This window comes from Oncorhynchus kisutch, linkage group LG16 (assembly GCF_002021735.2).
Source record: "Oncorhynchus kisutch isolate 150728-3 linkage group LG16, Okis_V2, whole genome shotgun sequence".
Taxonomy (NCBI): Eukaryota; Metazoa; Chordata; class Actinopteri; order Salmoniformes; family Salmonidae; genus Oncorhynchus; species Oncorhynchus kisutch.
The window spans coordinates 44333958-44347961 of record NC_034189.2 but is presented as its reverse complement, the minus strand read 5'-3'; the positions used below and the strand labels follow the sequence as shown (position 1 = coordinate 44347961).

The window sequence follows — 14004 nt, the reverse complement described above, 5'->3', positions numbered from 1 at the left end:
TGTAAGTCAGCGTGTTCCTGTGCGTTTGGTCATCACTAACTGTAAGTCAGCGTTCTCCGGTGCGTTTGGTCATCACTAACTGTAAGTCAACGTGTTCCGGTGCGTTTGGCCATCACTCACTGTAAGTCAGCGTGTTCCGGTGCGTTTGGCCATCACTAACCTTGGAGAGGAAATAACGAAGGACGTCTATTAGGCTTTCAGCCCCCTTCTCTGACTCAGTAGAGGAGAGAGATTGTAGGGGGAGGAAGAACGTGAAGTCATTCAAATGCTAAATCATTACTTTAATCCCCAAAAATATGTTGATGTTCTTTTTTAAGTAAACAAGATCGATTGAATTCTACTATCGTAAGTTTCCAATACCGCGGTTGTATGTTGCTGTATAGTGAAATACCCACTAGGTACAACACTGTAAAGACCAGCGCCCATTTTCACAACAAGATTGGACAGACAGAGAGGACCTGATTGTAGATCAGCGCTCCTACTCTGAGACGCTTCATGAATACAGGCCCATGTCTTCCTCAGTGATGTATTGTATTTACAGGTGTGTTCTCCCATTACATAGCACCATGTAAATCAGCTTCATCATGGCCTATTACATTTAGCTGGACAGGGAACATCTGCCTAATTAATGCCACTGGTAGGCTGTGTGTGTGTGTGTACCTGTGTGTGTCTGTGTGTGTGTGTGTACCTGTGTGTGTCTGTGTGTGTGTGTGTGTGTGTGTGTGTGTGTGTGTGTGTGTGTGTGTGTGTGTGTGTGTGTGTGTGTGTGTGTGTGTGTGTGTGTGTGTGTGTGTGTGTGTGTGTGTGTGTGTGTGTGTGTGTGTGTCAGATCTGCTGTTGAGACTGAATATGCAGGCGGACAGGCAGAAATTAGCATCAGCACCTGCAGGGATCGTTTGATCAGTCTGTTTATAATACATCAGGTGTCCTGCTGAAGAGAGGCTGGGTAGGTAGTCATCTCATTTCTCACATCACAGAGAGGGAGGTAGATAGGGCTGGGAAAGGAAGAGGGACAGAGCAAGACAGACAGACAGACAGACGGACAGATAGATAGATAGATTTGTACCCCGTGATTGATATGGGATTTCTGCAGTGCTACATATGGGATTGCTCCATTCATGACTCCTTCGTGATAATAACTCTCATTTGAATAATTTGAATTTGAGAGAGATTGATTCAACCCACACACGCCGCAACACAGAATCACACTCAGACACACACAGAAGCACTCCCACATGCAAAGGCAGACATGCAAATCTAGTGTCACCAAGGTCAGTCCAGATAACACGATGTAATGTTTATAAAGCACCATCATTATCATCACACACAACTCCACCATCCCTCCACCTTCATAACACACACACCCCAGCCTCCATAACATCCCAGCCTCCACATACATCCCAGCCTCCATAACACCTTATCCTCCACATACATCCCAGCCTCCATAACATCCCAGCCTCCACATACACCCCAGCCTCCACAACACCTTATCCTCCACATACACCCCAGCCTCCATAACATCCCAGCCTCCATAACACCTTATCCTCCACATACACCCCAGCCTCCATAACATCCCAGCCTCCACATACACCCCAGCCTCCACAACACCTTATCCTCCACATACACCCCAGCCTCCATAACATCCCAGCCTCCATAACACCTTATCCTCCACATACACCCCAGCCTCCATAACATCCCAGCCTCCACATACACCCCAGACTCCACAACACCTTATCCTCCACATACACCCCAGTCTCCATAACATCCCAGCCTCCACATACACCCCAGCCTCCACATACACCCCAGCCTCCACAACACCTTATCCTCCACATACACCCCAGCCTCCATAACATCCCAGCCTCCACATACACCCCAGACTCCACAACACCTTATCCTCCACATACACCCCAGCCTCCATAACATCCCAGCCTCCACATACATCCCATCCTCCACATACATCCCAGCCTCCATAACATCCCAGCCTCCACATACACCCCAGCCTCCACAACACCTTATCCTCCACATACACCCCAGCCTCCATAACATCCCAGCCTCCACATACACCCCAGCCTCCACAACACCTTATCCTCCACATACACCCCAGCCTCCATAACATCCCAGCCTCCACATACATCCCAGCCTCCATAACATCCCAGCCTCCAGATACACCCCATCCACCACATCCACCCCAGCCTCCATAACATCCCAGCCTCCACATACATCCCAGCCTCAATAACATCCCAGCCTCCACATACACCCCAGCCTCCATAACATCCCAGCCTCCACATACACCCCAGTCTCCATAACAACCCAGCCTCCACATACATCCCAGCCTCCACAACACCCCAGCCTCCATAACATCCCAGCCTCCACATACATCCCAGCCTCCATAACACCTTATCCTCCACATACATCCCAGCCTCCACATACATCCTAGCCTCCATAACACCTTATCCTCCACATACACCCCAGCCTCCATAACATCCCAGTCTCCACATACACCCCAGCCTCCACAACACCTTATCCTCCACATACACCCCAGCCTCCATAACATCCCAGCCTCCATAACACCTTATCCTCCACATACACCCCAGCCTCCATAACATCCCAGCCTCCACATACACCCCAGACTCCACAACACCTTATCCTCCACATACACCCCAGCCTCCATAACATCCCAGCCTCCACATACACCCCAGCCTCCATAACATCCCAGCCTCCACATACATCCCAGCCTCCATAACACCCCAGCCTCCACATACACCCCAGACTCCACAACACCTTATCCTCCACATACACCCCAGCCTCCATAACATCCCAGCCTCCACATACACCCCAGCCTCCATAACATGCCAGCCTCCACATACATCCCAGCCTCCATAACATCCCAGCCTCCACATACACCCCAGACTCCACAACACCTTATCCTCCACATACACCCCAGCCTCCATAACATCCCAGCCTCCATAACATCCCAGCCTCCACATACATCCCAGCCTCCATAACACCCCAGCCTCCATAACATCCCAGCCTCCACATACATCCCAGCCTCCATAACACCTTATCCTCCACATACATCCCAGCCTCCATAACACCCCAGCCTCCATAACATCCCAGCCTCCACATACATCCCAGCCTCCATAACACCCCAGCCTCCACATACATCCCAGCCTCCATAACATCCCAGCCTCCACATACACCCCAGCCTCCATAACATGCCAGCCTCCACATACATCCCAGCCTCCATAACATCCCAGCCTCCACATACACCCCAGACTCCACAACACCTTATCCTCCACATACACCCCAGCCTCCATAACATCCCAGCCTCCATAACATCCCAGCCTCCACATACATCCCAGCCTCCATAACACCCCAGCCTCCATAACATCCCAGCCTCCACATACATCCCAGCCTCCATAACACCTTATCCTCCACATACATCCCAGCCTCCATAACACCCCAGCCTCCATAACATCCCAGCCTCCACATACATCCCAGCCTCCATAACACCCCATCCACCACATACTTTTTTTTATATTTTTATTTTATTTCACCTTTATTTAACCAGGTAGGCCAGTTGAGAACACCTTTATTTAACCAGGTAGGCCAGTTGAGAACACCTTTATTTAACCAGGTAGGCTAGTTGAGAACAAGTTCTCATTTGCAACTGCGACCTGGCCAAGATAAAGCATAGCAGTGTGAGCAGACAACAAAGAGTTACACATGGAGTAAACAATTAACAAGTCAATAACACAGTAGAAAACAAAGGGGGAGTCTATATACAATGTGTGCAAAAGGCATGAGGAGGTAGGCAAATAATTAAAATGTTGCAGATTAACACTGGAGTGATGAATGATCAGATGGCCATGTACAGGTAGAGATATTGGTGTGCAAAAGAGCAGAAAGGTAAATAAATAAAAACAGTATGGGGATGAGGTAGGTGAAAAAGGGTGGGCTATTTACCAATAGACTATGTACAGCTGCAGCGATTGGTTAGCTGCTCAGATAGATGATGTTTGAAGTTGGTGAGGGAGATAAGAGTCTCCAACTTCAGCGATTTTTGCAATTCGTTCCAGTCACAGGCAGCAGAGTACTGGAACGAAAGGCGGCCAAATGAGGTGTTGGCTTTAGGGATGATCAGTGAGATACACCTGCTGGAGCGCGTGCTACGGATGGGTGTTGCCATCGTGACCAGTGAACTGAGATAAGGCGGAGCTTTACCTAGCATGGACTTGTAGATGACCTGGAGCCAGTGGGTCTGGCGACGAATATGTAGCGAGGGCCAGCCGACTAGAGCATACAAGTCGCAGTGGTGGGTGGTATAAGGTGCTTTAGTGACAAAACGGATGGCACTGTGATAGACTGCATCCAGTTTGCTGAGTAGAGTGTTGGAAGCCATTTTGTAGATGACATCGCCGAAGTCGAGGATCGGTAGGATAGTCAGTTTTACTAGGGTAAGCTTGGCGGCGTGAGTGAAGGAGGCTTTGTTGCGGAATAGAAAGCCGACTCTTGATTTGATTTTCGATTGGAGATGTTTGATATGAGTCTGGAAGGAGAGTTTGCATTCTAGCCAGACACCTAGGTACTTATAGACGTCCACATATTCTAGGTCGGAACCATCCAGGGTGGTGATGCTAGTCGGGCATGCGGGTGCAGGCAGCGACCGGTTGAAAAGCATGCATTTGGTTTTACTAGCGTTTAAGAGCAGTTGGAGGCCACGGAAGGAGTGTTGTATGGCATTGAAGCTTGTTTGGAGGTTAGATAGCACAGTGTCCAAAGACGGGCCGAAAGTATATAGAATGGTGTCGTCTGCGTAGAGGTGGATCAGGGAATCGCCCGCAGCAAGAGCAACATCATTGATATACACAGAGAAAAGAGTCGGCCCGAGAATTGAACCCTGTGGCACCCCCATAGAGACTGCCAGAGGACCAGACAGCATGCCCTCCGATTTGACACACTGAACTCTGTCTGCAAAGTAATTGGTGAACCAGGCAAGGCAGTCATCCGAAAAACCGAGGCTCCTGAGTCTGCCGATAAGAATATGGTGATTGACAGAGTCGAAAGCCTTGGCAAGGTCGATGAAGACGGCTGCACACTACTGTCTTTTATCGATGGCGGTTATGATATCGTTTAGTACCTTGAGTGTGGCTGAGGTGCACCCATGACCGGCTCGGAAACCAGATTGCACAGCGGAGAAGGTACGGTGGGATTCGAGATGGTCAGTGACCTGTTTGTTGACTTGGCTTTCGAAGACCTTAGATAGGCAGGGCAGGATGGATATAGGTCTGTAACAGTTTGGGTCCAGGGTGTCTCCCCCTTTGAAGAGGGGGATGACTGCGGCAGCTTTCCAATCCTTGGGGATCTCAGACGATATGAAAGAGAGGTTGAACAGGCTGGTAATAGGGGTTGCGACAATGGTGGCAGATAGTTTCAGAAATAGAGGGTCCAGATTGTCAAGCCCAGCTGATTTGTACGGGTCCAGGTTTTGCAGCTCTTTCAGAACATCTGCTATCTGGATTTGGGTAAAGGAGAACCTGGAGAGGCTTGGGCGAAGAGCTGCGGGGGGGGCGGAGCTGTTGGCCGAGGTTGAAGTAGCCAGGCGGAAGGCATGGCCAGCCGTTGAGAAATGCTTATTGAAGTTTTCGATAATCATGGATTTATCAGTGGTGACCGTGTTACCTAGCCTCAGTGCAGTGGGCAGCTGGGAGGAGGTGCTCTTGTTCTCCATGGACTTCACAGTGTCCCAGAACTTTTTGGAGTTGGAGCTACAGGATGCAAACTTCTGCCTGAAGAAGCTGGCCTTAGCTTTCCTGACTGACTGCGTGTATTGGTTCCGGACTTCCCTGAGCAGTTGCATATCACGGGGACTATTCGATGCTATTGCAGTCCGCCACAGGATGTTTTTGTGCTGGTCGAGGGCAGTCAGGTCTGGGGTGAACCAAGGGCTGTATCTGTTCTTAGTTCTGCATTTTTTGAACGGAGCATGCTTATCTAAAATGGTGAGGAAGTTACTTTTAAAGAATGACCAGGCATCCTCAACTGACGGGATGAGGTCAATGTCCTTCCAGGATACCCGTGCCAGGTCGATTAGAAAGGCCTGCTCACAGAAGTGTTTTAGGGAGCGTTTGACAGTGATGAGGGGTGGTCGTTTGACTGCGGCTCCGTAGCGGATACAGGCAATGAGGCAGTGATCGCTGAGATCCTGGTTGAAGACAGCGGAGGTGTATTTGGAGGGCCAGTTGGTCAGGATGATGTCTATGAGGGTGCCCTTGTTTACAGAGTTAGGGTTGTACCTGGTGGGTTCCTTGATGATTTGTGTGAGATTGAGGGCATCTAGCTTAGATTGTAGGACTGGCGGGGTGTTAAGCATATCCCAGTTTAGGTCACCTAACAGAACAAACTCTGAAGCTAGATGGGGGGCGATCAGTTCACAAATGGTGTCCAGGGCACAGCTGGGAGCTGAGGGGGGTCGGTAGCAGGCGGCAACCGTGAGAGACTTATTTCTGGAGAGAGTAATTTTCAAAATTAGTAGTTCGAACTGTTTGGGTATGGACCTGGAAAGTATGACATTACTTTGCAGGCTATCTCTGCAGTAAACTGCAACTCCTCCCCCTTTGGCAGTTCTATCTTGACGGAAGATGTTATAGTTGGGTATGGAAATCTCAGAATTTTTGGTGGCCTTCCGGAGCCATGATTCAGACACAGCAAGGACATCAGGGTTAGCAGAGTGTGCTAAAGCAGTGAGTAAAACAAACTTAGGGAGGAGGCTTCTGATGTTGACATGCATGAAACCAAGGCTTTTTCGATCACAGAAGTCAACAAATGAGGGTGCCTGGGGACATGCAGGGCCTGGGTTTACCTCCACATCACCCGCGGAACAGAGAAGGAGTAGTATGAGGGTGCGGCTAAAGGCTATCAAAACTGGTCGCCTAGAGCGTTGGGGACAGAGAATAAGAGGAGCAGGTTTCTGGGCATGGTAGAATATATTCAGGGCATAATGCGCAGACAGGGGTATGGTGGGGTGCGGGTACAGCGGAGGTAAGCCCAGGCACTGGGTGATGATGAGAGAGGTTGTATCTCTGGACATGCTGGTAGTAATGGGTGAAGTCACCGCATGTGTGGGAGGTGGGACAAAGGAGTTATCAGGGGTATGAAGAGTGGAACTAGGGTATACAAGGCATATTGACATTTGAGAGAGACATACAGCGAGGCATACAGTAATCACAGGTGTTGAATTGGGAAAGCTAGCTAAAACAGTAGGTGAGACAACAGCTAATCAGCTAGCACAACAACAGCAGGTAAAATGGCGTAGACTAGGCAACGGGGCCAACAGATAAAACAAACAAGCAGAATGGAGTACCGTGATTAATGGACAGTCCAGCGTGCATCAGCTATGTAGCCAAGAGATCAGTGTCCAGGGGGCAGCGGTGGATGGGGCAGGGAAGCTGGACTGGCGACGGTTATCCAGGTTTTAAAAAACGAACAATGACTAAATAGCTTGTAGCTAGTTAGCTGGTTAGCTTCTGGAGGTTCTTGAGTGTGTTCTAAAAATAAATAAAAATAATAGCGATTCCGTATCACATTGGGTGAGGCAGGTTTCCGGAAGGTATAAACAAATTAAAAGTCAAAAGAGATAGAAAGTAAGTATGGGTCCGGTGAGCGTTTGGGACGCGGCGATTCAGGCGGTTAGCAGGCCTGTGCTAACAAGCTAACAGTTTGTAGGCCCGGACTAGACAAGGTAGCAGCTAGCGGACCGGAGCTGGACAAGCTAGCAGTTAGCAGGCCGAATTAGCAAGCAGGGAGATAGCGAGGGCTAGAGAGTTAGCCTTTGGGGGACGTCGCGATGGGGTGAGTCTGTTTATTCCTCTTCATGCGGTGACATCGATAGACCGGTCGTGGGCCCGGGTATTGTAGCTCAGGAGTATGCTACGGTGGTAGCACAGGTGCGACGGCCGGGCTAGCTTCAAGATAAGTGGGTGGAAACGCTAGCCAGGAGTAATCATCCGGGGTTACGGTTTAGCTAGATAGCTAGTTGTGAAGATCCAGCTGAAAAATCCAGCTGAAAGATGTTCCGTTTGCGGTGGGAATCCGGGGATGAATCCTGGGACGAAAAATAAATAGGTCCGTTATGCTCTGGTTAGAGTCGCGTTGTTCGAACTGGCGAGAGCTTTCCGAACTACAGGTTAGCTGATGACCGGTTAGCTGAAGACCGCTAGCATAGCTGGTGGTTAGCTGGCTAACTTCAGTTGAGGGGTTCCGAAGTAAATACGAATACTTTAGGAAAAATAGCTACATTGGGTGAGGCGGGTTGCAGGAGAGTATTTGGAAGCGTAGGGTTTAGCAGAATGTTTTTAAAGAGATATGCGGAGAAAAATATGTAAAAAACGAAAAAGAAACGATATATACAGGGACAGGACAGGACGACTTACTGCTACACCCCAGCCTCCATAACATCCCAGCCTCCACATACACCCCAGCCTCCATAACATCCCAGCCTCCACATACACCCCAGCCTCCATAACACCCCAGCCTCCATAACATCCCAGCCTCCACATACATCCCAGCCTCCATAACACCTTATCCTCCACATACATCCCAGCCTCCACATACACCCCAGCCTCCATAACATCCCAGCCTCCACATACACCCCAGCCTCCATAACATCCCAGCCTCCACATACATCCCAGCCTCCATAACACCCCAGCCTCCATAACATCCCAGCCTCCACATACATCCCAGCCTCCATAACACCTTATCCTCCACATACATCCCAGCCTCCACATACATCCCAGCCTCCATAACACCTTATCCTCCACATACACCCCAGCCTCCATAACACCTTATCCTCCACATACATCCCAGCCTCCATAACACCTTATCCTCCACATACATCCCAGACTCCACATACATCCCAGCCTCCATAACATCCCAGCCTCCACATACATCCCAGCCTCCATAACACCTTATCCTCCACATACATCCCAGCCTCCACATACATCCCAGGCTCCATAACACCTTATCCTCCACATACACCCCAGCCTCCATAACACCTTATCCTCCACATACATCCCAGCCTCCATAACACCTTATCCTCCACATACATCCCAGCCTCCACATACATCCCAGCCTCCACATACATCCCAGCCTCCATAACACCCCATCCACCACATACATCCCAGCCTCCATAACACCCCATCCACCACATACATCCCAGCCTCCACATACACCCCAGCCTCCACATACATCCCATCCTCCACATACATCCCAGCCTCCACATACACCCCAGCCTCCATAACACCCCATCCACCACATACATCCCAGCCTCCACATACGTACCAGCCTCCACACACATCCCAGCCTCCACACACATCCCAGCCTCCATACACACCCCAGCCTCCACACACACCCCAGATTCCACACACACCCCAGCTTCCACACACACCCCAGCCTCCATACACACCCCAGCCTCCATACACACCCCAGCCTCTATACACACCACAGACTCCATACACACCCCAGCCTCCATACACACCCCAGCATCCATACACACCACAGCCTCCATACACACCACAGCCTCCACACACACCCCAGCCTCCATACACACCCCAGCCTCCATACACACCCCAGGCTCCATAAACGGCGGCAGGGTAGCCTAGTGGTTAGAGCCTTGGACTAGTAACCGAAAGGTTGCAAGTTCGAATCCCCGAGCTGACAAGGTACAAATCTGTCGTTCTGCCCCTGAACAGGCAGTTAACCCACTGTTCCTAGGCCGTCATTGAAAATAAGAATTTGTTCTTAAACGACTTGCCTAGTAAAATAAATAAAGTATAATAATAATAAACACCACAGCCTCCATACACACCCCAGCTTCCATACACACCCCAGCCTCCATACACACCCCAGCTTCCATACACACCCAGCTTCCATACACACCCCAGTTTCCATACACACCCAGCTTCCATACACACCACAGTCTCCATAAACACCACAGCCTCCATACACAGCCCTGCACACCCATAACAAGTCATTCTACTTCCTACAGCATAGTAATTGCTGAATAATTGATGTTGATAGATTCAGACAGATACATTTTGTCATGCGCGCACACACACACACACTGAGGTATACACACAGGTTTACATTGACAGAGCTGAAGAGCGCTGTGGAGGTGTAGGGAGTAGCTAGAAGGATAGGGTAAAGGGTTGTAGGGTATAGTAGTAGTAGTAGGGGGGTCGCTGTTGTGGTGGTGGATTAGCAATTTATTTAACTGGTTTGTGGCAGAGCGTCAGAGCACTGTGAAATTCAACTGTTTGGCGAAGAATTCAGTCGCTAAGAACCCAACTCTTAAGTCTTGGATTTTGCTCTGTATATTTCTAATATTGTAGGGGTTTACTGGACTGGTTTTGGCCCTCTGGATTCATTTATACTGTACAAACGCTACCCGCCGATATAACACAAAGGTTGTGTAGTAAATCCTTCCCTTAAGCTTAAATTGCAAAATGCTTCTCTTGCTCTCTGTCCCCCTGCTCCGGTGGGTTATTCTAATGTGGATATAGTGCAGCCCTGCATGTGTTTCCCCTTTCATTTATGGCTCTGTCCAATATTGCTGGCACTGATATATTATTAGGGCCTAGAGAATTCTGGGGCCCCAAATAGAATCATGAAGCCCCAGTGAGGGGAGAACAATTGGATGGTTGGTTGGTCGCTGGTGTTGTTGTTTGGTGATACAGACAGGAGAGCACAGGGACTGGTGGCGATGTGTGTGTGCGGGTGTTTCTTGGTAGTGTGTGCGTGTATGTGTGTGCTTGCTTGCATTCGTGTGTGTGTGTGTGTGTGTGTGTGTGTGTGTGTGTGTGCGTGGGTTGTGGGTTCGATTCCCATGGGGGACCAGTACGTAAAAAGTATTAAAACGTATGCACTCACTACTGTAAGTCGCTCGGAGTGTCTGCTGTAATGTAAATGTGTGTGTTTCCTGGTGGTAATGTGTGTTTTTCATGGTGTAAAACTGGCAGGGCTGGTTGTCCCGTGGGACCATGCCGAGCTATTAATAGGCTGGTTGTGACAGCAGGACTTTGATCGGCTTGAGAGAGAAGCACTTTAAGAGAAGAGATGCCATGTGATCTATATATAAAACATACGCCTGTGACAGAGGCCATCACAGTAATGACAGAGATTCCATTGTAGGCAGAGGATACGTTAAACATAATCTATTTGTCTTCACTCTCATCTCGCAGTGTCCCTCATTAATTTTGACACAGTGACCAATGCAAGCGTACAAGTCCTGCATGGCTTATCATTTGCAATGCACATTCAGAGTTTTCAGTGTGCTTGAAATACACCTGTGGGACTATTTTAGTGTTGTTGTCTGCTATTTCAATCTCAATATAACCCAGAGTGTTTGAAGTGCATTGTTTTCCTTTTTCATACGGGATGCGCCGGCCATATCCTGCACACTGGGCTTCGATCACAAACCACCGCTAACTCTGGGGGCGATGCTGCCTTGTGATGAATGTGGAACATTAACACATGTTAATTACACTTTAAAGGGTGACGTGGTCTCGTTTATTTGAGTCCCGTCGATGACTTGAATGTCATTAATTAGACAGGGATTAGGCTGATTGCAGTGAATCATAATTGGTATTAACGCAATCCATTTTGAGGGGTTTTAGTTATCGCTTATCCACAGGAAGGGACTAAGAATTAAGGCGGAAGACTGAATGCATTTGACAATGAGAATCTCTTAGGATAGTACAATGTTAATAGTAAGAATGTTTTGTTCAGCCTCAGCACACTGCTGATAATAAAGGATTGAATTCATATAGGGCTTCTTACTAAATACCTTCAGGTTGGAAAAACACAACGTTTCCCAAATGAGGACATTTTTATAAAGATGTATAGAAATATTGACCTTTCCCTTCTGTTCTCTTTTTCCTGTTTCCTGCCCCGTAGGCTCTGACTTCCTGTGTAACACCCACATCATCCCAGTGAAGAACGAGGAGGGCATGGTCATGATGTTCATCCTCAACTTTGACTACATCCTAGAGGAGGACAGCAGTGACTCTCTGGAGGGACTCAACCACACGTCTCCTGCCAAAGCTGAGCCAAGTGAGTAACCCGTCAGTCAACGCCGAGGCTTTAGCTCAGTCGGCTAAAACCCTACATTCAAATGAAACCTTACTAGAAAAGGGACTGAATGTCTCTGTTTTCTACACAGAGTTTAGTGGCTGTACAGTAGTAACACAATATTATATCGTGAGGAAAACTGAACAATGGAATGGAGCTTTAGTCTTTCAGGTTCCCTTAATGAGTACAGTTTCATACCGTTTCCCCTTTTAAAGCCAGGTGCTGAAGCCGGTACGCGAGTATGCAAAAAGACCTTACGAAAACTAACCCTGATTCTGATGACCACCCTACCCATGCTAGATCACGGAGACGTAAGGGTGCTCTCGAGCGGCTAGATGGTCTTTACCATTCGGCCATCAGATTTGCCTACCAATGCTCCTTATAGGACACATCACTGCACTCTATATTTTTCTGTTGAGACATTTTCATTGACTAAATTAAGTTCGATCTGTCTTTTTAAATGTGTGCTCCATATTTAGTTTATGATAGGTTAGGAAGAATATTTTAGGCCTACCAAAATGACTCTTATAACCAAAAAATATAATGCTTATCTTTATAATAAAACAGAACAAATTAGCCTTATTCTGTATGCCTATATCTGTATAGCAGATGCAGTAGCCTATCTGACAAGTATAAAGAATTGCATCTCTCTCGCTCTCACTCTTATATTTATTTGTGTAATATTAATATCAAACAGTGGACACCTATGCCAATAGGCCTATTGTCACGTTCTGACCTTTATTTCCTTTGTTTTGTATTTATTTAGTATGGTCAGGGCGTGAGTTGGGTGGGCAGTCTATGTTTGTTTTTCTATGATTTGGGGATTTCTATGTTTCGGCCTAGTATGGTTCTCAATTAGAGGCAGGTGTCATTAGTTGTCTCTGATTGAGAATCATACTTAGGTAGCCTGGGTTTCACTGTGTGTTTGTGGGTGATTGTTCCTGTCTCTGTGTTTGCACCAGATAGGACTGTTTTGAGTTTGCACATTTCTTGTTTTTGTTAGTTTGTTCATGTGAAGGGATTTATTAAAACATGAATCAAAACAACCACGCTGCGCTTTGGTCCGCCTCTCGTTCCGATGAAGAAATCCATTACACCTATGCATTCAATGCCCTGATGCATTAGTGCTCAAATCTCTGACAGCTGAACCGTGAGGTGGACAATTGTTGTGTTTAGGAAAGTAAAAACCAATAAAACAATAGGCTATAATGTTTTTCATATGCTACACATCGAAACACAAGGAAGAGTGTTTTTGTAATATGTTATAGGCTGTTTTTAGGGACATGTAGAAGCTAGAAGCATGTGTTTCAGACATAAGGAAGTGGATGGCTGCAAACTTTCTACTTTTAAACTCGGACAAAACAGAGATGCTTGTTCTAGGTCCCAAGAAACAAAGAGATCTTCTGTTGAATCTGACAATTAATCTTAATGGTTGTACAGTCGTCTCAAATAAAACTGAAGGACCTCGGCATTACTCTGGACCCTGATCTCTCTTTTGAAGAACATATCAAGACCATTTCAAGGACAGCTTTTTTCCATCTACGTAACATTGCAAAAATCAGAAACTTTCTGTCCAAAAATGATGCAGAAATTAATCCATGCTTTTGTCACTTCTAGGTTAGACTACTGCAATGCTCTACTTTCCGGCTACCCGGATAAAGCACTAAATAAACTTCAGTTGGTGCTAATTACGGCTGCTAGAATCCTGACTAGAACCAAAAAATGTGATCATATTACTCCAGTGCTAGCCTCTCTACACTGGCTTCCTGTCAAAGCAAGGGCTGATTTCAAGGTTTTACTGCTAACCTACAAAGCATTACATGGGCTTGCTCCTACCTATCTCTCTGATTTGGTCCTGCCATACATACCTACACGTAC

The 14004-nt window shown here is 47.7% G+C and overlaps 1 protein-coding gene across 1 annotated transcript in view; it reads left to right on the top strand.

The window, feature by feature from the left end:
- Positions 1–14004, top strand: part of kcnh7 (potassium channel, voltage gated eag related subfamily H, member 7) — a 110008-nt gene that overhangs the window by 18569 nt on the left and 77435 nt on the right. Inside the window, exon 3 of the mRNA XM_031792507.1 lies at positions 11953–12108. Within this exon, the coding sequence (XP_031648367.1) occupies positions 11953–12108 (156 nt within the window). The remainder of the gene's footprint in view (positions 1–11952; positions 12109–14004) is intronic.